The sequence below is a fragment of the Geotrypetes seraphini genome, chromosome 1, assembly GCF_902459505.1.
Source record: "Geotrypetes seraphini chromosome 1, aGeoSer1.1, whole genome shotgun sequence".
Lineage (NCBI taxonomy): Eukaryota > Metazoa > Chordata > Amphibia > Gymnophiona > Dermophiidae > Geotrypetes > Geotrypetes seraphini.
In genome coordinates this window covers 417994553-418021723 of record NC_047084.1, presented here as the reverse complement: position 1 = coordinate 418021723, position 27171 = coordinate 417994553, and the positions used below count along the sequence as shown (strand labels likewise).

The window sequence follows — 27171 nt, the reverse complement described above, 5'->3', positions numbered from 1 at the left end:
GCTTGGCCCAACCATGGCTCAGCAAGGCACTGCTTTGTTCCCTTGGTCCTTTCCACCAGCTCCTTCTGCTACTTCCAGCACTGCTCCTGAGGCTGTTTTACCTGCTTCTCTTGCTCCTTCCCCAGGTACTCTCCTAGCTGTTCCACGCCCTGCATTTTATACTTGGAATAGCCATGCCCGCTGCACCTCGAGCGGAGGAGGGGAACTGATTCTCTAAGCTGAGGAGCCTGGCTTCCTCCATACTGATTTTTAAGGGACTGTCTCAAAATAACAGGCTTCTCTTTAAAAACAGTAAACCTTCTTGTCTCAGAAATAAACCTTTCCTGAGGTCTCCTTTGTGTGTGGCTAGGTAACCAGTCCCTGACTTGCTCAGCTTCACTGCCTGGGGAGTAGCCAGCTAACTCCTGACTATGGCTACTGACCTGGTCAGCTCTTTTGGTAAGGGACCGTAAGTTCCTAATGCTGTCTTTTCTTGGGAGTAAGCCAGCACTGGAGCTGGGTTGGTCACAAGATTTAAAATTTTATGTTGCACTTTTCTCTACTGTTTTGGTGCTGGACTTTATTTTGTTTACAAGTGACTCATAGTTGCATCTCTTTCTTACAGCTTCTCCTATTCTTTTTAGAGAACTGCACGGGAACGGGGATGACGGGAATCCCGCGGGACCCGCGGGGATCCCGCGGGTTCCCCCTTTGGGTCACGGGGATCCCGTGGGGACGCCCCCTAGGGTCGCGGGGATCCCGTGGGGACGCCCCCTAGGGTCGCGGAGATCCCATGGGGACGCCCCCTAGGGTCGCGGGGATCCCGTGGGGACGCCTCCGAGGGTCGCGGGGTTGGATCGCAGTGCACTGCATTCGAGCCGCGAGGGTAGTCTTCTCCTCCTTACCTGCACTGTCGCAGCACACAGCCGAACGGAAGTCTTCCCGATGTCAGCGCTGACGTCGGAGGGAGGGCTTAAGCAAAGCCCTCCCTTCCTCCGACGTCAGCGCTGACATCAGGAAGACTTCCGGTCGGCTGTGTGCGGCAGGGCAGGTAGGAAGAAGGCAATGGCGAACGAAAGAGGGGGGAGGGGGCGGTCCGCCCCGAAGAATGTGCACAGCTGGTCAGGTCCCCCGATCGACCGACAACAGGCCCGGCCGACAAACCTCCCTGCCCTGTAGCCGCGAATCTAAATTACCTCTTACAGCAGCTTCAATACTCCAGCTGCTGTAAGAAGGTAATTTAGATTCGCGGCTACAGGACAGGGAGATTTGTCCGACCGGGCCTGTTCTGTTGTCAGTCGGGTGCAAAAGCGCCACAAAGGTGGAGGCAGGGAGGGAGGAAAGGTGGAATGGAGAAGAAAAGACGCTAAGGGGGGAGAAGGCCGCTGAAAGCACTGGGGAAGACAAAGGGGTGGAGAAGGACGCTGAAAGGACATGGGGTAAACGGGAGGAGGGGGGGAAGGATGCTGAAAGCACATGTGGAAGACAGAGGGGGGTGAAGGACCCTGAAAGCACTGGGGAAGACAAAGGGGTGGAGAATGCCACTGAAAGGACATGGGGAAAACAGGGGTGGAGAAGGCCACTGAAAGGAAATGGGGAAAACAGGGGGGGAAGAAGGCCGCTGAAAGGACATGGGGAAGACAGAGGGGGGAGAAGGATGCTGAAAGGACATGGGAAAGGCAGAGGGGGGAGAAGGATGCTGCCTGACAGGACATGGGGAAGATGGTGGGGGAGAAGGACACTGGAAGGAAATGGGGAAGAGGGAATGGGGAGAAGACCCTGGCAGGGAAGAAGACAGAGGTGCCAGACTATGGGGGGAGTGGAAGGAAAAAGATGGGTGCCAGACCAATTTGGGATGGGGGAGAAAGGGGGAGGCACAGTAACAGAGCAAATGGAAGACACAGAGAGAAGAGAGGCAGTGGATGGAAGGAATTGAATGAGAATATGAAGAAAGCAGAAACCAGGCAACAAAGGTAGGAAAAAAATTCTTTTTTTTTTTTGCTTAAGGATAAAGTAGTATATTAGTTGTGTTGATAAAAATTTATAAACATTAGAGGCTCTGGTAGAAACCCGTTTACAAAGTATGTATTCTTCCCAATTAATATTTCCAAATTAATAAAGTCTTTTTGCTTATTTTTAAATGGGTTTCTACCAGAGCCTTTTAATTCAGTAGCATAATTAAATGAAATAACTATTTCTGTAGTTTATAGGGACGGGCGGGGACGTAGGGGATTCCTCGCGGGGACGTAGGGGATTCCTCGCGGGGACGGGCGGGGACGGAGGGATTCCTCGCGGGGACGGGTGGGGACGGAGGGATTCCTCGCGGGGACGGGTGGGGACGGGTGGGAGTCCTCACGGGGACGGGTGGGGACGGGTGGGACTTTGGCGGGGACGGGTGGGGACGGGTGGGATTTCTGTCCCCGTGCAACTCTCTAATTCTTTTGTGCATATCGGTAGTCTAGATACTGCTTCGGTCTCTGATCTGAAATTTATAATTCTTTCCAGAACTGCCTACACTGAAGTTTCTTTGTCAGATAATGATGTAATTATTAACTTTCCCTTCCCCCTTCCCCCTCAAGTTCATGTTCGTATTTGTAATTTGTCCATTTAATGTTCACTTTTTCCTTTCTCTTATAATAATTTATTTTAACCTTTCATTTTTAACATTGTAAACTGGCCAGGTGCTCAGCGATGGTCGGTATATTAAAATTAATAAACTTGAACTTGAACTTGAACTTATACCTTCTTTCTGATCTTTCCTTGGCATATTACGTTTACATCACCTAATAAGAGCAAACTTTATAGGAAATTTGATGCTTTAATCTGTCTCTTTAGGCCACTAAATTATCTTTAACTAAATTATCAATACTTTTTTTATTCCTGCTTCCCAGGTAAATTAATGAAAACAGTGTTGGATAAAATTGCACTTTAAAGGAACATTTTGTTCACTCTAAAGTTATTATCCCCGATACTCTGTCCGTGTAACAACAAAAAAAAGTTTGCAGCACCCAGCACCACTGGCACAACTATCTCTGTAATATAAACTTGTTTCCTGCTTCTGTTAAAACCCTGGGAATGCCATATGAAATCTTTTATTAAATTAGTTTTGTGGATTTCAATGATTTCTTCAAATGACACCCCTATTAGGTTCCTCTTCCAAAGCTTTTCAATTGTCTTTTTTTCATTGACATTTCTTGCTACCTTCCTGATTCAAATCCTTCGTTTAATGATATCTGTGGTTCATTAGCTTTGTTTTCATCACAATCACCTCTATCGCCCATGAACACTCTTTGAAGTTCACTGTGACTGGCTTGCAAAAATACTATTATGCAACTGTCTTTTTTTCCATGACAGATTAATGCCTCTTGTTCGTGAGGTGATTAATTTTAGTTTCTCCTAATATGCTTTATCACATACTTAGATGGTAACATATGTTAGGTATACACAGACGCACACACACATCTTGATTCTCTCCATTTCACTATCAACAATTTCTGATATCTTTTCCATTTCCAAATTGGCAGAATAATTATTTTCAAATCTTTTTTTTTTTTTTTAATGCTTTTCATACTAAACACTCTTGGTTTAGGGTTAGCTATAGTACTAAACATCTAATGGGGCTCTTGAAAATCAGACTTCTCAAGATGAAAATAAGTATATGCTTCAGGGGCTCATAGACATTAGTGCTGCATTTGGCTTAATTGATCATATTTTCTGGTTGTGCCATTGTTGACTCTGCTTTCGCTTGGTTGAATTCTATTCTTGCTAATTGGTCTTTTCAGGAACAGGATCATTACAACAAATTCACTTAACATAACATAAATTCACTTATATATTGCAGTAACCTCTCAGTTCAACGCGGTTAACAACAATCAAGAGACTGTACAAGCACTGTGTATTATAATCACATTCAGAAGAATTTGTTCAAATAAGTAGGTCTTTAGCATTTTTTCTAAAGGAAAGATAGGAGTTGGAGTTTATCAGGACAGAAAAGAGTTCATCCTATGATCCAGCTTGAAAAGATAAAATTCTATGGAAAAATCTTTTGTATATGCAACCTTTTAAAGTAGGAAATAAAAATAATCTAAAATGCAGAGAAAAGTGTTTTCTGTCAGTAACTTTTAAGTGATCAATGATATAATCAGGTATAAAGCCAAACAATGTCTTATAATAGGTACAACCTAACTTGAGAAACAAACAAAACTGCAGACTGTGTACAAGATGCAGGCAAAAATTTATTGTACCAAAATTAAAATGCAAATAAGTAAAATAAAACCCTTTTACCAATCAAGGGACCCGACAAGGCCGTGTTTCGGACAAACCTTTGTCAGGGGTCCTAATAAATACAAATACAATACAGAAAACATTAAAAACTCTTGTAAACTCTTATAAAAAGCGGAAAGTAACAAGATGGTGTTATAATGCCATGCTACTAAGGCTTGTGGCCAAGTGACGTGAATGACAAGAAAGAGGGTATGTGAAATAATAAGGAAACATGCAAAGTAAGATAAACATCAAGGTAAGTTAAAAAAGAATATAAGGAAAATGATAACATTAAACAATAAAACACTATAAGAAATTAGTAACAAAAGAACATGACACAAAATGGAAAAGTGAGAAATTGAAGGAATAAGTACCCATAGGAGTTGGGTAAAAAAGTAAAAAAGAGGCACCTACCATGGTAAAAAAGGTTGGAACATACCATAAAAAATGAAGATAAGTAACTATATTGAAAAACATAAAAATACAACATGATGTGAACTTGTGACCATAAACCAATAATAAAACCAGTAATAGACCATATATAATACTGACATATGAAATGAGAACCTAACAACCAATAAAAAGATTAAATATAAAATGGTTGTTGATAGTATGACATAAAATAGGATCATATAAATCAGTGTTTTTCAACCTTTTTTGGGCAAAGGCACACTTGTTTCATGAAAAAAATCACGAGGCACACCACCATTAGAAAATGTTAAAAAATTTAACTCTCTGCCTATATTGATTATATATAAAGTAATTCTCTTGAATAGGAATCAAATAAACACAAAGAAAGTATTTTATAATTACTTTATTACGAAATAAAAATTATAAAATACTTTATTCAGTGTGAAACCTGGGCCTGTTTGGCTGAACACAAAGCTGATATTCTGGCTGGAATCGAAGAAAGACACACACGTAGCTCTTCGTCAACAGCTCTCAGTCTCTCTCTGTATTTGGTTTTTATAGCATACAAAAATAGACAAATATACCCTCCATCCTTTTTATTAAACCACAATAGCAGTTTTTAGCACAGGGAGCTGCGCTGAATGTCCAGCGCTGCTCTTGACGCTCATAGGCTCCCTGCGCTAAAAACCACTATTGCGGTTTAGTAAAAGGTGACCATATTGTAAAATATAGACAGCAGATATAAATTCAGAACTGTGCATAGTAAGTGAAGGGAAGTTTCATCTCTGGGAATTTACCCAGTTAAATATTAAGTTATTTGGGCAAATTCCTTTGAAAACTGTGGTAATACTGCCTCCACTTTGCTAAATTTAAAATAAAATCATTTTTCCTACCTTGTCTGGTGATTTCTGGTTGCACTTTCTTCTTCTGACTGTGCATCCAATCTTTCTTCCCTTCTATCAGCCTGTATGCTTTCTCTCCTCCACACCTCATTCCCTCCCCCAACTTTTTCTTCCTCTCTCCCTGACCTTTCTTTCTTTTTTTTTCTTCTTTCCTTCTGTTTCCCTGCCTGCCCCCTTTCTTTCTTTCTCCCTGCCGTTCCCCAAGCCACTGCCACTGCTGCTGCCGCTGCCATCGGGGAACAGGACCCACCAATGGATAACAGGCCCCAAAGCCGACGCCGACACATGCTCTCCCTGCTTCGGGCCGATCAGTCTTCCTCTCCCCGACGTCAATTCTGCAATCGGAGAGGAAGTTCCGCCCAGCCAGGCAGCGATTGGCTGGCCCGAACTTCCTCTCCGACTGCAGAATGGACGTCGGGGAGAAGAAGACTTATCGGCTCGATAGATTAGATCGCCAAGACAAAGTGAGTCCTGGATGATCGACTCACTTTGCCTTGGCGAGCTACTGGCGCCCCTGCCTCGGGCCCCCTGTCAGCTCCGGGCCCGGCGGCCCTGCGGCACACCAGGCAACATCTCGCGGCACACTAGTGTGCCGCGGAACAGCGGTTGAAAAACACTGATATAAATAAACAAAGCATATGCAATACTACATAATAATAATATGTTAAAATATGTTAAAATCAACATAAAAATTAAAATGAAGAATAAAAGTAAAACAAAGTAAAAAAGGGGGATGTGCTATGGATTGCAAAGATCTGGATTCCCTAAACCAGGCATATAATATAAAAGGAAGTGTCTGATAAAAGAATATAGAACCATGTGCACCAAACCTATAAGCAAGAAACTTAACTGAGGAGCCATCCAGTACTTCGATCAATATTTAAAGGCACATAAGTAGAAAAAGGGGGCATCCTCAATGGTTAACAAATTATATGACCTTACAAAATGAATATGATATAGCCATAGAGATCTGAACAAGTATTATGGGCACATAAAATTGTGATGATACGGCTTTAAAAATCTTTCCAACCGGAATGTATAGCACACTAAATATATAGCCCACTGAATGGATATTACAAAACCTAACTTGAATAATAATCTTGCCTCAACTGGGAGCCAATGTAGCTTCCAATAGAATTTAGTTACATGATCACATTTTTTCAAGTTGAAAATCAACCAAACAGCCATGTTCTGAATGATCTGCAACCTTTTGATATTTTTTTTTACTGGAGGCTAAATAAATGATGTTACAATAATCCAGGGAACTCAGAATCGATGATTAAACCAGTAGTCTAAATGAGGAAGGATCACAGAGGAAGAAACTGCACAACTTCTGTCTTCAGCCAAGCCTACTACATGCTCCTCAGACCCTATTCCCACACATCTACTCGACCCCATCTCACATACTGTTATCCCTCCCATATGCCATATTCTCAAACTACCTCTTTCCACTGCAACTGTCCCTGCTGCCTTCAAACATGCGGTGGTTAAGCCGCTTCTCAAAAAACCCTCGCTGGTCTCCTCCTGCCCGTCTAACTATCGCCCTGCCTCCCTTCTGGACTTCCTCTCAACTCGACAGATTCTCGATCCTCTACAATCTGGTTTTCACCCCAACACTCCACAGAGACTGCCCTTACTAAAGTCTGCAGTGACTTGTTCATGGCCAGATCTAAGGGCTAACATAGTAACATAGTAGAAGACGGCAGATAAAGACCCGAATGGTCCATCCAGTCTGCCCAACCTGATTCAATTTAATTTTTTTTTTCTTCCTAGCTATTTCTGGGCAAGAATCCAAAGCTTTACCCGGTACTGTGCTTGGGTTCCAACTGCCGAAATCTCTGTTAAGACTTACTCCAGCCCATCTACACCCTCCCAGCCATTGAAGCCCTACCCTGTCCATCCTCCACCAAACGGTCATCCTCAATGGTTCACAAATTATATGACCTTACAAAATGAATATGATATAGCCATAGAGATCTGAACAAGTATTATGGGCACATAAAATTGTGATGATATGGCTTTAAAAATCTTTCCAACCGGAATGTATAGCACACTGAATATATAGCCCACTGAATGGATATTACAAAACCTAACTTGAATAATAATCTTGCCTCAATTGGGAGCCAATGTAGCTTCCAATAGAATTTAGTTACATGATCACATTTTTTCAAGTTGAAAATCAACCAGCCATGTTCTGAATGATCTCATACTACCTCTTTCCACTGCAACTGTCCCTGCTGCCTTCAAACATGCGATGGTTAAGCCGCTTCTCAAAAAACTCTCACTGGTCCCCTCCTGCCTGTCTAACTATCGCCCTGCCTCCCTTCTGGACTTCCTCTCAACTCGACAGATTCTCGATCCTCTACAATCTGGTTTTCACCAGGCTTTACTCTAGCCTTATCCTTCTTGACCTGTCTGCTGCTTTTGATACTGTAAATCACAGCTTACTCCATGATATGCTGACCTCGTTTGGATTCCGTGAATCTGTCCTTTCCTGGTTTGCCTCTTATCTTTCCCAATGCACCTTTAGTGTATGTGTTGGTGGGTCCTCTTCTGCTGCTACTCCGCTAGCGGTTGGTATACCCCAGGGTTCTGTCTTAGGACTTCTTTTCCTCTCTCTCTACACTTCTTCCCTCAGTGCCCTGATCTCCTCCCATGGTTTCCAGCATCACCTATATGCTGATGACTCCCAGATCTACCTCTCTACACCTGAAATTTCACCTAAAGTCCAGGAAAAAGTCTCTGCTTATTTGGCTGACATTGCTTTCTGGATGTCCTGCCGTCATCTGAAACTAAAAATGTCCAAGATTGAGCTGCTCCTTTTTCCTCCTAAACCCTCTGCTCCTCTTCCTCTTTTTTCCATCTCGGTTAATAATATTGTCACTGTTCCAGGCTCCTCTGGTCGCAACCTTGGAGTGGTCTTCGAATCTGACCTCTCATTTTCTACGCATATCCAACAAGCTGCTAATACCGATCGCTTCTATCTCTTCAATATCACCAAAATTTGCCCCTTCCTCTCTGAGCACACTACTTGGACCCTTGTCCAATCTCTCATAACTTCACGCTTAGATTACTGCAATCTACTTCTAACTGATATCCCATAGTATCGCCTCTCCCCCTTGCAATCTTTGCAAGGGGGAGAGGCGATACTAACTGCATAACTCATCCTCTACCAACTCATCCTCTGCTGCATAACTCATCCTCTACCAACCTCGCTACGCTCATGTTACCCCTCTCCTTTAGTCACTTCACTGGCTCTCACTCTGCCATCTCATACAGTTCAAGATCTTATTGCTGACCTACAAGTGTGTTCATTCTGCAGCCCCTCAATATCTCTCCTCACTTCTCTCCCCTTATACACCTCCCAGAGAACTCCATTCCTCAGTTAAGTCACTCTTAGCGTTACCCTTCTCCTCCACTGCCAATTCCAGACTTTGTTCCTTTCATCTAACTGCCCCCTATGCCTGGAATAAATTAACTCAGTTTGTCCGTCAAGCCCCTTCCCTTCCCTTGTTTAAAAGCAGACTGAAAAACCACCTTTTTTATATAGTTTTCAATCCTTAACCCTATTCTTCTGCCCTCCAACCCAGCCTGCTGATTAACCATTCCCCTTAAGTGTATCCATGACATCCTATTTGTCTGTCTTGCCTGTTTAGATTGTAAGGTCTTTCGAGCAGGGACTGTTCTCTTATTCTTTGTGACTCTGTGCAGTGCTGCATGCATCTGGTAGCACTATAGAAATAATTAATAGTAGTAGTAAAATATGCCCTCATTGATCACAGTTTCCTTAGCATAACTAACTAGTGCATTAATCTGTGCATCGAGTGATAGATTTTGGTCTAAATAAACCCCTAACATTTTTATAACTGGGATAATAAAGTATGCAATGCTGTTCAACTTTATAGTGTTCTCTGTGATCTTATTGGAAGGTAAGGCCAGAAAGATTTTAGTTTTGGTTGGGTTAAGTGAGTTTGAGTTTAAAGTCTGTCAATCAGGAGTCCACTATCTGGATTATAGAAGAGATAAATTGTAGAGTATCCACTGATAAAGATAGGATCAGGACTTCAATTGTTATATTATCCGCATAGCTATTGCGTATGATTTTTGAACTTGATAGGTATGACTCTCTAGGAACTTTTAAATCATAGGAAAACATGTCCTGATATTCCTATAGCCTCCAGACATTCCTATAGCCTCCAGACATCTCAGTAAGGTCTCATGATCAATAAGATCGAATGTACTGCTAAGATCAAACTGAAGAACCAAGGTACTTTTACCTATGCTGAACAGTTGGTGAAGATGGTCTAACAGTGACATTAGTACAGTCTCTGTGCTATGGAAAGAACAAAAATATTTATTTATTTATTTATTCAATTTTCTATACCGTTCTCCCAGGGAAGCTCAAAATGGTTTACATGAATTTATTCAGGGACTTGAGCGGTTTTCCCTGTCTGTCCCAGTGTGCTCACAATCTATCTAATGTACTTGGGGCAAGGGGGAATTAAGTGACCTGTCCAGGATCACAGGGAGCAGCATGAGTTTGAACCCACAAACTCAGGGTGCTGAGGCTGTAGCTTTAACCACTGCACCACACTCTCCCTTATCTAGACAGATCCGCTTTCTAGTCCTGCCCCTCTAACTTGTGAGTTCCACCAAGGTTCCATACTTGCCCCTTATCTCTAATGTTATTACCTCCATCAACTGTACTTGTTTAGGGTTCTTGTAAAGGTGTCTTTATGTATGCTGATGAAATACAGCTTCTCTGCTCTTTTGAAGATATTTTCCCTTTTGCTCTCCTAATTTTAACAAATGTCTTGATGTGATTGCTCTTTGGTTCACTTCCTAGACTAAAGTTCAAGTCTGCCAAGCCTTCTGGTTTTCCAGACTACTTTCTAACATCGCTCCATCTTCAACTATTGTAGTTTGGGTTTTTGTTCCGTTCCAATGAAATCCATGGTGAAAGTCCGATTAGTCATGCTTGACAAAAGGTTGACCTTTAAGACCCACATTTCAGAAGTGACTAAGAAATGTTTCCTTGCATTATGGAAAATTCACACTCTAAAACTCTATTGAATCAAAAAGTTCATCTAACTCTTATTCATGGTTTTTGTTCTACTCATCTTGACTACTGAAACTCTTTATTGATCTACCTCTTTCCTGTCTGAAACACCTTCAACTTATTCAAAATACAGCCAGTAAACTAGTGTACATTCCCCATAAATGAGTGTGTCACTCTTTTTTTTTTTTAATCTAACCCAATTCTGCCTAAAATTTAATTAAAAGTTCTGCTAGTAGCCCATTATCCCTGCCCCCCACCCCTTCTTTTATGAAGCCATGTTAGGCTTTTTTATTGCCGGCTGTGGCGGTATTAGCTTCAATGCTTATAGGAATTCTATGAGCGTTGGAGCAAATACTGCCACAGCCGGCGATAAAAAAGCCTAGCGTGGCTTCGTAAAAGGAGGGAGTAGGGGGTAAGCTTTTTATACCAATTTGTCTGTCTATCTATGTATTTATTTTATACATTTATAAGCAGTTTTCAAAAAAGCATACAAAACAAAAAATACAAAATAAGAAACAATATAATCTCACAAACTGTAGACTCCTAAAAACTATTTAAATGCCTTTTGATTCCTTAGTCTTGCGTTTTATCTTTTTCTTCCCATAATTTTTTTTCTTCTAATTTCTTTTTCCTCTGCTTTCTTGAATCAGACTTGACTGTACAGGTCAGTCAGTATTTTGTTATATTGTCCTTGTCCAGTGGCATTTCCTCACTTTAGATCTTTGTGCTGAAAGTAACTATAGTAAATGTTTCAAAAGCCTTAAGCGAACTGTTGCTCTTCTCAATACCTAAATTGTCCTTTGTGCTTGCAATTGGATATTTTTATTTTGCATTTCCTGTACTGATTTGATCTCTGGATTGTTTTCTTCCATTTTTCTATTACTAACTTTGTTATTTGAAGTTGCTTTATTGCTCTCCCTTCTCATAGGTAATAAAACCCTAGATGGATTGAAAACTGCCATGATATTTTTCCTGAATGACAGTACGTGAAATGCAGTCAAATCAGCAAAATAAACATGCAGGCATGGATGCATGCTCATTTTGGGCAAATTAAGGCATTTTCAGTTTGCATACCTTTAATTGAACTGAAAGGCCATGAAACCCAAATATCCTTAAAATCCCTTCATTTTTTTGGGCAGCTTTATAGGCTATGGTGCCAGCTAGAAAAACCGTACTTTTCTTCTGCATGGTCAGTGTGAGACTCACTGGGAATTAAATCCATGCTGTTTGGTGTAGAGGCTAGAAAGCTATGACCCCCCAGCTACAAGTGATGGGTAATATTATTATACTGTAGGTCATCTATTTCAAGCCTTATCTATAAAGAAAAGTAGGTGAACATAAGAGTAGTCTTACTGGGTCAGACCAAAGGTCCATCAAGCCCAGTAGCCTGTTCTTTCGGTGGCCAATCCAGGTCACTAGTACTTGGCCAAAACCCAGAGAGTAGTAACATTCCATGCTACCGATCCAGGGCAAGCAGTGGCTTCCCCCATGTCTTTCTTAATAACAGACTATGGACTTTTCCTCCAAGAAATTGGGTAAACCCTTCTTAAAACCAGCTATGCTATCCACTCTTACCACAACCTCTGGCAATGCGTTCCAGAGCTTAACTATTCTCTGAGTGAAAAAAATATTTCCTCCTAATGGTTTTAAAAATATTTCCCTGTAACTTCATTGAGTGTCCCCTAGTCTTTGTCATTTTTGGACAGAGTGAAAAATTGATCCACTTGTATCTGTTCTATCCACTCAGGATTTTGTAGACCCCAAACATATATCCCCTCAGCTTGCTTTTCTTCATAAAACACTAGAACAAGTGGCTGAAAATGTGCTTATATATAAACCAGCCTTATAGATGGTGTAAATGCCTGTGCTTAGTTGTATGCTAGAACAGGCATAAATTATCGTATTTTATAATTTATATGTGCACCTGCATTCCCTGCTCACACTCTGCAAATCCACTTGTCTACCACTAAAGTGCGTACCATCAAATCATGGTGCCTAGATTTCCACTAGGCAGTGTTCTATGAGGTTATTTACATGCTCAAGTAGCCACTTACACATACCCCATGGTAACTCAGTGGGCTCCTGTCTTTCCTTCTGCAGCCTAGTTGACAAACTATTCACTAGCTTCTACTTTAGGGTGAAGTGTTTGATCTTCAGTGAGCTACCTTCAGAAAAGATAAGGAATAAGCAAAAAAAGGTCACTTGATGTACCATGCTGAAACTTTTTTGATAAACAGCAAGGCAAACCTAATTTCTTGAACTCATATGGTTGAACTTCATCAAGAATCTGGGACCAATACCATGTTCCTGCCATTTTGCTCTTGGAAAGCAAAGAGCATATATGGATCTCAGGTACAGAGAGCTATGCACTGATTACATTATTGTGTCAAAGAAAAAGGACTCCATTGTGAGAAGCTTGATAGAAAATAAAAAGATCACCGGAATAGTCAGGGCACATACCAGTTGGATTGGTGTGTGTGAAAATGTCACTTATAAAATAGTGAATACAAAAATGCACAGTATTTCATCCCAATACTTAATCTCTGTGTTAGAGTATAATATCTTTCATAGTGAGGTCCTCTATCTCAGAAGTGCCACTCATGGATTTTCATTTATATTTCATAGATTGTTTGCACTGATCTCATCATATGATCTCAAAAGTTCAATTTTTCATCTTTCAATTTTTCGTCTCCCAATTATTATTAAATTCTTAATCAAAAAGAGCTTAGTTTTAGTCATTCAGTGCCAGGTAGGAATCAATGCTTCCTCCCAGGCGTGCCTCAACATCAAGATCTCCTATGCTCAGACAACAACCACTGCAGACTGCTTTCATGCCAATTTCTCTTCCGGTACAGATGCCGACTCTCCAGGAGAAGAATCGAGCTATGCTCAAACAAGAGCTTTTAGGGCTACTGCAGATGCAGTCTATACAGGATTAAAGGCATCCATTCCTGCCTAAACCTATCCTGAGGATACATTGAGGATGAGGTCATGTATTCAAATTGATGTTGAGCATTGGAGTCCAATTCACCACATGTATCGTCATTGACAGAGAATTTATCTTCTGGGTCAGAACATCAACCCCTGCCTCGATGCTCCTTGGCACACACTCCCAGATTCATCTAGGAGAGAGTATTTTGAGGACTGACTCAGATGTCTCAAACCTGATGATGATCTGCCAAATTTATCAGCAGAAAAATTCAATGGCATACTTTCTGATCCTTCTCCACTTCAAAGTTGTAAGTCTCTACCAGTGTGCATATCCTGTACTGGCTTTATAAGAAAAATGGTTCAAGCTGTTCCCATTAAAATGAAGACAGAGGAAGAATCTCATAAAGAGTTTTTGAGCTTCTTGACTATGAATCACTACCTTTATATAGGGTCATGAAGCATAACCTATTTAAGAAATGGGAGACCCATAATTCCAGGTAGCTCCTAAAAATTTTACACAATGTACAGAATACAAAAGTGTCCAGGATTTGAGACAACATAACTTCAACATCACTCTCTAGTTGTGGAACCTGTTCATGCAGATTATGGTCTTGTGCTTATACTTCTCTGGGAAGGGAAGCCAGAACACTAGATTCTTTGGTAAACACATATTTCAAACATCCATGCTCATAAATAAAATTATAGATTACCAATTCTGTTCTTCCATTTATTTAAAACCCTTGCATAAACAACTTTTAGAGTATGAGGAATTCTTCCCTCAGGACAAATTTAAAGAATTCCAACAGTTATGCTCCATTTATCTTGATTCAGTCTCTGATCTGGAAACTTCAGTCCAGAAGTGCCTTTCAAATGTTCCTTGATGATGGTGATGATCTGTTTAGAGACAAGATTGAAGAAGTGGCTGCTAAAATGAAAAAAACAAAAACACGTAGACACCATTTCAATTTTGTCCAAACCTCAAACCTCTCAATTTTCTTTCTCTAGAAGGTACTCCACTCCATCTAGATGTTCATACTTCTATAACATGAAACATCATTATAGTCAGCCATCTTCATTATCCTCTAGATGTGCTGGTCAGCATTCCCATAGAAAACAACAAAAGACACAAAAGTCTCAACCTCATTTTCAGTCTAAACAGAAGTTGTCCTTTTGACTCTTTTCGTGAGAGCATTGCCAATGTTCCTCTAATTCTACCTCCCCTTTTGGAGGCAGGTTACTCTCTTTTCACCAACACTGGACTCTTATTACAACAGATCAGTGTGTGCTTCGAGTTGTTACTTAGGGCTATGCCGTATGTATGATGAAAAAGCCTCTCTTTTCAACTCCCTGTAGAAGACCTTCCTTCACAAGGATCTCTCTGCCCTTCTCCAGCTAAACAGAATAGAACCTGCTCCTCTGCAGGAGAGGGGTCAGGGATTTTACTCCAATTATTTTCTGATACCAAAAAAAGACTGAAAGCCTTTGACCCATTCTAGACCTCCGAGACATAAGAACAGCCATACTGGGTCAGACCGATAGTGCATCTAACCTAGTTTCCTGTTTCACAAGGTTGCCAATCCAGGTCACAGTACCAGGCAAAAACCCAAATAGTATCAACATTCTATACCACCAATTCCAAGACAAGCTGTGGCTCTCCCCATGTCTGTTGTCCAAACCTTTCTTAAACCCAGCTATGCTATCTGCAGTAACTACATCCTTTGGCAGTGAGTTTCAAAGTTTAACTATTCTTTGAAAAAAAAAAAATCATCCTATTTGTTTTAAAAGTATTCCCATGTAATTTCATTGAGTATAAGTTTTATGTACTTTTTGAAAGTCTGAAAAATCGAATCCTCTTACCTGTTCTATACTACTCAGGATTTTGTAGACTTCAATATATTTTCCCCTCAGTTTTCTCTTTTTCCAAGTTGAAGAGCCCCAACCTCTTTAGCTTTTCCTCATATGAGAGGAGTTCCACCCCCTTTATCATATTGGTCACTCTTTTTTGAACCTTTTCTAATTCAATTCTATCTTTTATGAGATAAAGCAGCAAAAAATGTGTACAATACTCAAAATGAGGATGCACCATGGAACAATACAGAGGCACTATAATATTCTTTATCATATTTACCATCCCTTTTCTAATAATCCCTAGCATCCTGTTTTGTTTTGGTTTTTTTTTTGGGGGGGGGTTGGGGGGACAGACAATTTTAACATAGTGTCTACTGTGTCACCCAGATTGTTTTCTTGGGTGCTGTCTCCTAAGGTAGACCCTAGCACAACTTAAGTATGATTTGGATTATTCTTCCTGATGTGCATCACTATACTGTACATTTGTCCACATTAAATTTTATCTGGCATTTGAATGCCCAGTCATCCAATTTCTTAAGGTCTTCCTACAATTTTTCATAGTCCCCATGTGTTTTGTCAACTTTTAAATGTTTTGTTTTGTGTTGTCTGCAAATTTAATCACCTCACTTGTCATTCTAATTTCCAGATCACTCATAAATAGGTTAAATAGCACTGGTTTCAGTACAGATCCCTGCAGCACTTTGCTATTTACCTTCTTCCTTTGAGAAAAATGGCTGTTTAACCATACCCTTTGTTTTCTGTCTATTAACCAGTTCCTAATCCACAACAGAACATTGCCTCCTATCCCATGATTCTTTAATTTTCTCAGGAGTCTCTCATGAGGAACTCTGACAAAAGCTTTCTGAAAACCTAGATACACTTTCTGAAAATCTAGATATATCAACTGTCGCTCTTGGAACCCTTCTACTGCTGATAGAAGTAGGAGATTGGCTTTGCTCTCTAGACCTCAAACAAGCCTACACTCACATATCCATCCTACCTGCTCACAGGAAGTATCTCCGCTTCCAGATAGGTTCTCGACACTTCCTTTACAAGGTCTTTCTCTAGTCATTTCATGAAGACATGAGGAGTAGAGGCTAGTTCAAAGGTCTTGCTCTTTGGACTAGCCTCTACTCCTCGTGTCTTCACAAAATGCCTAGTAGTAGTTGTGACAATCCTTCGCTCATGGGGGTTTCATGGATTTCTCTGACTTGTTGATCAAGGCTTTATCATTGCAAGCAGCTTAGCATACAATAATCTCAACAGTTTGTCTCCTCGAGCTTGTAAGGTTTGCTGTCAAATATCAAAAAGCCACATCTAGCGCCATCTTAAACCTTGGATTTCATAGGAACATTCTTAAGCACCATTCAAGGTCAGACTTTTCTAACCAAGCAGAAGGTCAACAATCTAATTTACATGTGCATCACATGGCATCAATGTGTCATGTGGCCCCAATTGTACACCTTCACCTCAGAATTCTACAGTGGACCTTAACAACACAATGATCCTAAATCAAGGGATCTTTCTCTACTCCAGTTTATCATCCCAGTTCTATGGTATTCTCTCCAATGGTGAACGGTATTAAAAATCTTACCCAGGGTCTCCCTTTCCAGCCCCCTCCCCACCAAAAACTTCTAGCCACAGATGTTTAGAAGCTAGGCTGGATAGCTCATCTAGATGGTTTCCATACTCAGGTAGTGTGGTCTTACCATGAACAGACCAGTCATATCAATCTTCTAGAGCTGCAAATGTTAGGGGAGGCTGTTAAAACATTCCAAGACCACCACCTTCATTGGGTAATATTCATCAATATGAAAAACAAGATCCCCATGTTCTATTTGAACAAACAAGAAGGCACGGGATCTTATCTCCTTTGGAGGCAATTGAGATCTGGAATTGGGCCTTTGCTCTCAGCGTAGTTTACTTGGCAGGGAAGCACAATGTGTTTTCAGACAAGTTAGCAGGTTTATTCAGCATCACAAATGGTCTCTCAGTACAATAGTCTTGTGTATGATTTTCTCTTGATGGGGAATGCTGGCAATAGACCTCTTCGCTTCCCCTCAGAACATCAAACTTCCACAATTCTATTCTAGACTCTTTGCCTTTAATTGCATTGCATCAGATTCATTTCTACTTCACTGGGGCGACAAGTTCCTCTATGCATTTTTCAGTTTTTCTTATAGGGAAAACTCTACTCAAACTTCACCAAGATCAAGGCACCATGATCTTCATAGCATCCATTTGACCATTCCATATTTGATTTACACTCCTAGAACTCTCGATCAGGAAACTGCAACCATTTCCAAAATTGCTAACTCAGAACAAAGGGTATCTATTTCATCCCAACCCTTGCTTGTTAGCATAAATAGCATGGTTTCTTTCTCTGAAGAGGTAAATTCTTTCTACCTCTTGGCTGTAGTATCTGCTGTCACGAAGCAGATATGGAACCCTTCCACTCAGTGCTGTTATAGTTTCAAGTGGACACGCTTCTCTTTCTGGTGTGCATTATGTTCTCTGGACCCTGACTCATATCTACTTCCATCCACCTCGACTACCTTTTCTACCTCTCTAATTCTGTTCTAAAAAACAAATTGGTTAGAGTTCATCTCGGTGCTATCAGTGCATTTCATTCCCACCTAGATAACAAACCTCTTTTTGTCCGTCTCTTAGTAACCCATTTCATGAAAGGCACATTCCACAGAAAACCACTTATCAAAGCTCCTCCTTTGGCTTGAGATCCTATGAAATCTCCCTTTGATTTGCTTACATTTTGCTTTCTCAAACCTACTCAGTTGGAAAGTTGATTTATTCATAGCCCTCACATATGCTAGCTGAATGAACTTCAAGCCCTTATATCAGATCTTCCATATAGGATCCTTTATAGAGAATGCAAACATACTTAACCTTTAGGAGGTATTCTCCAAGGACAGCAGGCATATATTCTCACCACTTGCTCACCTCCTCTAGTTTGCTTCTTACTAAACTGATGGTCCTGTGAGCCGATGTCAGATGGGAAGGCACCAGCACGCATGTGGTATAGGCACTGCCTAAAGATGTAAAGTGACAGTACACTTGGCTGTATCCATACTGGGCTCCGTGGATGATGTCACCCATGTGATAATATATGTCTGCTCTCCTCAGAGAATACCTGCTACAGGTAAGTATGTTTGCTTTATTTGTTGATACACTTTAGTAAATCTAATCCTAAATGCTTCATCTATTGAATTGTGCTAAGACATCTAGGAAGCTGTTAGGAAGTAACCAGATGACATGCTCATTTTACTGTATTTTTATAAGCTGGCAATATTTATTCTTTGTGATTGGAGCAAGACACCCCCCCCCCCCCAATCAGTTCATCCTTTTGAGCTCCAGGGCTGGCCACCAGCTGCCTAGGGAAGAATTAGTGGGGTTTTTTTTTTTTGTAATGTTTGCAGTACACTTTCCCCTCCCGATTCGCGGTTTTTGGACTCATGATTTCGACTATTTGCGATTTTCTAAATCCGGAATCACCCCCACCTCCCTCCCGCCTCCCTGACCTCCCCGGACCTTACCTGGTGGTCTAGAGTGGTCTTTCGGGGCAGGAGCGATCTTCCTACGCTCCTGTCCCATGCAGATCACTCATACAAAATGGCTGCTATGAGTTCCCGTTGTAGTCTCAAGAGACTACGGGAACTCACGGCAGCCATTTTGTATGAGTGATTTGCATGGGGCAGAAGTGTAGGAAGATCGCTCCTGCCCGAAAAACCACTAGACTACCAGGTAAGGTCCGGGATGCCGGGGGGAAGGCAGGAGGGAGGCGGAGTGGGTCAGAGCCGGCCCCAAAGTTCTTCGCAAATTTTCAATAGTTGCGGGCCGGCTCTGTCCCTAACACCCGTGAATATTGAGGGAGGAGTGTACTTTATTACATAAGCTAATACATTTGCAGGTATTTGAGGAAGTTGATATACTTCACATGTACACTTGAAGGTGTCAGAGTATGCTGCTACTGTAGTTGACATCTGACTGTTCTGTCACTCATAGATACTAGGTTTTGGAAAAGTCACAGTTTAGCAGGAAAGCAATAGACTTTCTTTATGCATTAAACTGGTGATTCTCTATTACTTGACAAACACTCTTGAGAAATAGGCATAGTAAATCCAGAATGCCTGCAGGAGAAAAAAAATTAAAATTGCTTGGAGCCAAGCTCAAGTTACCTGCACAGTTTTATAATCTTAACTCTACCTGATTTTGCAAATAAAAAAAAAGGAGAACAAAATTGCCTTGGCAGCCTACAAATATTTCTTCGTTTCCTTTTTTTCTTCTCGCCAACATTTATTCTACATCAGTGGGAATATGATGATACTGCTGAACATGTGAGTAATATTGACTGGACAGCTAAAAAGTCTGCTTTTTAAAAGATGTTTTTTCCCCCCGTTTTGTTTGTGCAAGTGCATGCACTAACGTGTTCCTGAAAGTTTCGTCCACATTTATTCACGTGGATCACCTTTTTAAAAAAATCTTTCATTCTTAATTTTTCTTTGAAGTTGACATGATGTTGAAAATGTATACAGTGCAAATCTCCAACTGTTGTGCAGTTAATTTAACAGCCGTAACTAACTCTGCCTTCTAATTCAACTCAGAGAGCATGTATCTTAAAGAAAGCATTACCCAAAATTAATTCTTTGAATTTGTCTCGTAATTAATCACCGATTGTTTTTCTGCAAGCAGGCTGCAATTTTGCTTAGCAGAAGTGATCACAATAGAGCGATTCAAAATGTCTTATTGTTGCATGAGATCCCAGGGCATGTAAAAGGCAATTCTAGAGCTGGGCGCTCACATTTATGCACCCCTTGCGTATGTAAATTTAAAGAACAGTAGAACTTTACGTGTGTAAGTGTACACTTAGGGCTCCTTTTACAAAGCCGCGTTAGCGGTTTTAGCGCACGCTAAACCCACGCTATGCGGCTAGAACAAACACCAGCTCAATGCTGGCGTTAGCGTCTAGTGCGGCCGGAAGTTTAGCGTGCGCTATTACATGCGTTAAACCGCTAATGCGGCTTCGTAAAAGGAGCTCTTAATGCAGGGGTAGTGTCCCCGATACGAGTTGTGAAAACTGAGGACTCTCTTTTCACAAATTTGGCAACTTGGGGTACATGGCACGATATAATGTTATTTCGCTAATATTCATACACTAATTAGAGCATCATTTTGCTGCATTCTCCAATATTTCTACTCTCTTTACATCATTGGAAAAATCATTGGGTTAGAATTTTGGACATTCTTTCATATTTGGCTTATTTGTCTAAAAATTATTTTGTAACGGCCTGCCTAACAGAAGGGGAAGGCATGCACATGGGTGGGGCTCCCACTTGATCACGTAAATTGCACAATACCAAGTGTCACGCATTCCTGCTGCAATTATATGACTGCTTTTAAACCAGGCACTAATCGTAAGAACTACCAATACAGGGTTACACTGGTATTCTGTAACAGAACTTGGACACCTAAGTTGCGCTATGGAATGGGCTCCCACCTCCCACACTTGCAAAACCTAAATGGAGGCGCCCGCTTATAGATTTGCTTCCGTATTGACGAGAAATGTAGCATTGCCTAAAACCGTTACAATAGAGGTACTTCTGCATGTACACTTTGCTTGTATTTTCTGAAGGCACTTTTCTGCATCCATTCACTTTTACTATTCTGAGTAATTGAACTGATAGACCTGTGGGCATGCATTTTATTTGATCAGAGTTTAGTGTATGAGGATCGCCCTTTAGAGTGACCTTAATTACCGTGTGTATTCACGCAGCTAAAAAAAATCATGAAGAAGCTATCCTCTACATGTGTGTAAATGTTATATATAAACAAGTGAAGGATTTTACTGAAATGAAAATCCAAAGAAACATGATATTACATGGAAACTGCTACTGCAGGCCGAAAATTGTTCATTCCTTCCCCTATTTAGTAAACAGCAATTTGGAACAACCTACCTTTTCAAATATAAGATCCTGTCTATCCCTCCAAGTTTTTCGAAACATTCTGAAAACCACTGTCTCAGCGTTTTCTAGCAGATAAGTTTCCATGATCCATGAGATCAATTCTTTTTATTAACTGCAACTATTATTAACCGAATCGAGCCTTGTTTCTCAGGGATGACTTGGTATATAAGTCTAAGGGCTCCTTTTCCTAAGGTGTGCTAGCGTTTTTAGCGCCTGCAGGAAATTACCACGCGCTACGCTTCTAGAACTAACGCCAGCTCAATGCTGGCCTTAAGGTCTAGCGCACGCTATTCCACACGTTAAAGCCCTAATGCATCTTAGTAAAAGGAGCCCTAAGATTTAGTTTAGTTTTAGTACTGCATCTGCGGGACAAAAAACAAACAATATCCCTCTTATCTATGGGCCTTCATTACAAATTAACTGCTTAGAGTTCTTAAAAATAGAACTCTTCTATTTTTAAGAACTCTAAGCAGTTAATCTATCTAGTTCTAGAAGCGTAGCGCGTGGTAATTTCCTGCAGGCGCTAAAAACGCTTGCGCACCTTAGTAAAAGGAGCCCTTAGACTTATATACCAAGTCATCCCTGAGAAACAAGGCTCTTTCATATTAGCTAAGTCTGTCAGCCTGTAGTTCATTTATTGCTCTGAAATTTATTTGATATTGCAGCATTGCAAATGACTATTTGAACTGCAGAGATATTAGGTGACGGCTACTTTTTTTTTTTGGATTCCTGGCAGTAATGGCTGAATTTTGAATCGATAAAATTAAAATCAGTATTTCTTATTATGGCATGGATGTTTGACATGTGTCATCATTTTTCTGTTATATTTAATTTTAGGTAATGATAATCTCTGGACTGCAGCCTGAAACTGCGTACTCCATCACTGTGACAGCCTACACAACGAAAGGAGATGGAGCTCGCAGCAAGCCTAAAGCGGTGTTAACTACCGGTGCAGGTAATGTGCCTTGGAAAAAATGTGCAGTCTGGGAAGGGAATCTCTTTCATTTTGAAATAGAACTCTTCTTCAGAGCTGTATTCACCAGTGCTTTTCTTTGCTCACACTGTGGCACTATGCATATTATTTGATGTCCTGACATTAAATCCAAGTGCATTATAGAGAGAAGAGATTCTCTATAATGAGTAAGAAAAATTATAGTATAATCTGTACCTAAGGAAACCAAATGCTAATTTTTACCAACCAGTATTCCATGACTATTTATACACCATCTGCACCAGTTACTGGTTAAATGGCAATTGTGAAGTGGAGCGGTGACATTGGGTACCCTTGTCTCATGTCAGGGTTCAAGCAGTAATTAGCTTTTTAGGATTAGCATCCATTTACTAAAACTAGAACTTCAGGAGATGTGCATATAGCCCCAATCCATTGCAAAACCTTTTTCTCCAAAACCACATTTTTCCGTGGCTACTAATTAAAAAGCCATTCAATTTTATCAAAGGCTTTTCCAGAATCTAAAATTGTACCACTGCTAACATATCTGTCGTTTAATTGGCTTGATATATTATATACAATCTTTTGACATTGTCAGAGCCATATGACCTCTTGTTAAGCTAATTTGGCCAGGATGTCTTAAAAGGGGAATATATTTTCCTATATGTGCACATGAGATTTTTTGTAAATATTTTATAACCAGTATTGAGTAAAGAAATATGTCTGTAATTAGTATATGAAAGATAATATATTCCCTCTTCAACCATTATAGATGTTTCATAAAAGGATTGTGAAAGCATTGGTTTTGCTAATATGGAAGTGAGATAAAACTGCGCTTGGAGAGTCTGGGCCAGTAGCCTTATTTCATTATAGCTTTTGGATAGTATTTTGTACCTCTAGTAAAGAGCCTGTCAATAAATTCCTTAAACTTCCTCAGAAACAGTTGGAAGATTAAGGGGTCCTTTTACTAAGGCGTGCTAGTGTGTCTTAGCACACGCTAAATGTTAACGCGTGCTAATGCATCCATAGAATATAATGGATGCGGTAGCACATGGTAACATTTAGCACGCGCTAAGACGCACTAGTGCGCCTTAGTAAAAAGACCCCTAAGAAAATCTAGCCAATGAAAAATTACATCATTTTGGTACATCAACATTAGCTGAATATAATGAGGAAACATTATTATAATGAGGAATAAAAACTAGCAAATTATGTTTCAGTTTTGGAGGCCATTAAGGACATTAAAAGATCTGAGGCGGTTCAGAGGAAGATGAAAAGAGGGATAGAGGGGATATGATACAGATGTTAAATACTTAAAAGATATTAATATGAAAACTAATCTTTTTTAGAGATGGGGAAACAGTAGAACTAGGGTTATGAGTTGAGGCTGCAGGGTGGGAGACTTAGAAACAACACCAGGAAATAGGTTTTCACAGAAAGAATGGTGGATGCTTGGAATGCCCACTTACAAGAGGGTGTGAAGATAAAATCAATGACGGAATTCAAGATTACGTGGGATAAACAATAGTCGAAGTCAAGAACATGTGGGATAAACACAGAGGAAATAGAAAAAGAATAGAATCCAATTAAAACAAAACTTAAATGATCTCATAGCTGTAATGAGCTTTGATGACAGTTTCAGAGGTTAGAAAATAAGACCAGTGCCGGGCAGACTTCTATGGTCTGGGTCCCATAAATGACAAAAAGACAGATCAGGATCATGGCTGGAGTGGGCTTCAAAGGCATGAAAGTAAGATTGGTATCAGGCAAACCTCTATGGTCAGCACAGGAGAATGAATCCCTGGGGGGCAGGGAAAAACTTGTCCCCGTGTCATTCTCTAATAGTAGGCACCCATTTATAGAATTTTCCCGAGTACAATTCTATAATTAAGGAGTCTGCTTACAAAGAAGCAAAGATATCCATTTTCCTTTATAGAGTACTAGCACTTAAATGCATGCTTAAAAGTTGGAATCCAGCACTAATGTCGGCCGTAGACCCGATGCTCTAGCACCTAATTGCCGAAGATAGACTCAACTTGTAGAATGGCATTTTAGAAAGTGTGTCCAAGTCAGAACACCCCAAATTGATGTCTATCTCACGGATATTTTAGAACAGGATACAACCTTTACTAAAATATATGTGAGATGGACATTCATTTTCTGGAAATGTCCAGCATGAACATCCTTTTAACAAGTTTCCAAGTTTCCAAGTTTATTAGTTTTTTAATATCCCGACCATCAAGTGAATATCTGGCCGGTTAACAAAGTTTTGTATTGGCTAAAAATATTATAAAATAAAGTGAACATAGAAGACATAGACTAGACAAACTGGATAGTGAGGAAAGTGGGGGGAGGAGGGGAGAAGTTACAAAGTTTAGAGAAAGAGGGGGGGGTGGGGAAAGGATAGAACGAAAGGGATAGGGTGGCATTGTTGAGGCAAGTACTTATTCGCAGGAGGAGGTAGAAAAATGGAGAAGGAGAAACAAAAAAGAGAAGATTTGAAAGGAGAAAAAAGTGATTCTAGGTTCAATTGAAAGCATCTTGAAATAAGAATGTCTTTAAGCCTGACTTGAATTTAATTAGATTTTGTTCGTCCCGTAGGAATTGTGGGAGAGAATTCCATAGTGTGGGGGCGGTTACTGCGAAGTTGGTTTTTCGGGTGTAGTAGAATTCTTTTAAAGAAGGAATAAACAGGAGTTTTTGGTCGGTAGATCTTAGTATACGAGGGGAACATCCAAACTATGAATGGTGAAAATGAGAGATATGGATGACTGTGTGGTATTACAGAAGCAGAGGGGTAGCCCATTGGCTAGAGCACTGGGTTATAAATTAGGGGACTTAGGTTCAAATCCCACATCAGCTAGTTTTTCTTTTGTTTTGTTTTTTTAATTGTGAGCCCTCTAGGTACAGAAATTTAAAATACATACGGACCTGTATATACACCACTTCAGTAAACTCTAGGCTTGCAAGTGCCTTATATATTCAGGTACAGGGTAGGTATTTTTCTGTCCCTAGAGGACCCAAAATTAAGTAAAAAGGTGGAATTTGAACCTGGGTCCCTTGGTTTCCAGTTCACTGCACTAACCATTAGGCTACTTTTCAGATTCGCATGCTGCTGTCCATAATACATAAAGCTGTCTTAGAGCCTGGCATCCTTTGCTGGTTTTACATTCTGGGGAGAGGGAAAAGAACAGCAGCTGCTGAAGAATTAAGAAGGTTTTGTGCCTTAATCCCTCCAGTGGACATCTGCTCAATCAGAACATTTCTCTGTAAACTGGATGAAATGAGTACCAGATCTAAAGAATGGCCCATCTTTTTAGACTTTGACATCCTTTCTTCTTCTGTGATCATCCATATGGTGGGCCCTCCCTAGTAGTGGCGTGGCACTGGGGTGTGAACTGCCCCAGATGCCATTTTGGCGGGGACACAGGCACCTTTCCCACCCACCCGCTTCTTCAAATCTTCACTTGGGCAGCTAGCAGCATCTCCTACCTGCTGCTTGTGCTGGCCTCAGCTCTCCTCCTGAAACCACAGAATGCAGGGGCTGCATGGCATGGCGATGCCGGACACCATCGTCCCAGGTGCCTTCTTCCCTCGCTACACTACTGCTTCCAAGTCATGGCCACAACAAGCTCCTTGCTGTATAGATGTATAGCAGTGTCCGATTCCAAATCCTGTTTTTGTAAAATTGTGATGTATATATATATATATATTTATTTTTTTTTTAATTTATATTCCACTTATATCCTAAGTGGTTTTACATTCAGGTACTTTATCATATTTCCCTATCTGTCCCGGTGGGCTCAAACTCTGTCTAGTGTACCTGGGGCAATAGGGAGATTAAGTGACTTGCCTAGGGTTACAAGGAGCAGGGTGGGATTTGAATCCACAGCCTCAGGGTGCTGAAGCTGTAGCTCTAACCACTGCACCACACACTCCTAAATGGCAGTTTTTAGACATCCAAAACAAGAATAAAGCTTCTAAAATAACCACTGTAATATTTTATGAGTTATCCCCCAAATTCTGTAAAAAACGCTAAAAATTGCATGCACACATTTGGACTTACATGCAATTTAATTCAGTAACAAGCCATTTGTTTCAAGCAGCCCAAAATATTTCCATTTCCATTTGTGTGATGTCCTTAGACGCAGAGAAAGCTTTTGACTATGTGGAATGGAAATATTTATTTTATACTCTGCGGTGGTTCCAACTAGGTGATGCCTTTATTGACATGGTTAGTCTTTTATATGCTAATCCTAGGGCCAATTGAATGTGGATGGCTATTTGTCTCCTTACTTCTCCCTGACTCGTGGTACAGAGACAGGGTTGCCCCTTGTCACCTCTCCTGTTCAATCTGGCCCTGGAACCTCTGTTGCGGCGATTGGACTCCTCTCCTGACTTTCAGGGTATACCGGTGGGTCCCAACGAGGTCCGTGTCTCTGCCTTCGCAGATGATGTGCTCCTCTACATTTCCAGACCGGAGGCTAGTCTTCCGGGTATCCTCACTCTTATCTCTGATTTTGGACGGCTTTCAGGTTATATCATTAACTGGGATAAGACTGAGGTTCTGCTTCTGAACCCTTCCTGCACTCGAGCTATGATAGCTCCGTATGGTCTCACCTGGTGCTCCACTGACATTAAATATCTAGGCTTTTGTAGCACCTGGCAAGATATGGTGGCCTTGAATGTCAGGTTGTTGCTTACTAAGATCCAGACACTCTGTTCTCAATGGTCCTCCTTGCATTTAACCTGATGGGGCAGATTGGAGACCATCCGTATGATGCTGACCCCTCAAATCCTGTGTGTTTTGCAAATGTTTCCACTGCCCCTTCCTCCCACTCTGTTCAAACA

The 27171-nt window shown here is 40.8% G+C and overlaps 1 protein-coding gene across 12 annotated transcripts in view; it reads left to right on the top strand.

Moving 5' to 3' along the window:
• Positions 1–27171, top strand: part of PTPRD (protein tyrosine phosphatase receptor type D) — a 1247124-nt gene that overhangs the window by 728487 nt on the left and 491466 nt on the right. For 7 of the 12 annotated variants that reach the window (XM_033918800.1, XM_033918751.1, XM_033918810.1 and 4 more), the window contains 2 exons: positions 19719–19745; positions 22209–22326. In XM_033918800.1, coding sequence (XP_033774691.1) covers positions 19719–19745; positions 22209–22326 — 145 coding nt within the window. The remainder of the gene's footprint in view (positions 1–19718; positions 19746–22208; positions 22327–27171) is intronic. The other 5 variants (XM_033918844.1, XM_033918835.1, XM_033918790.1 and 2 more) reach the window with 1 other exon arrangement.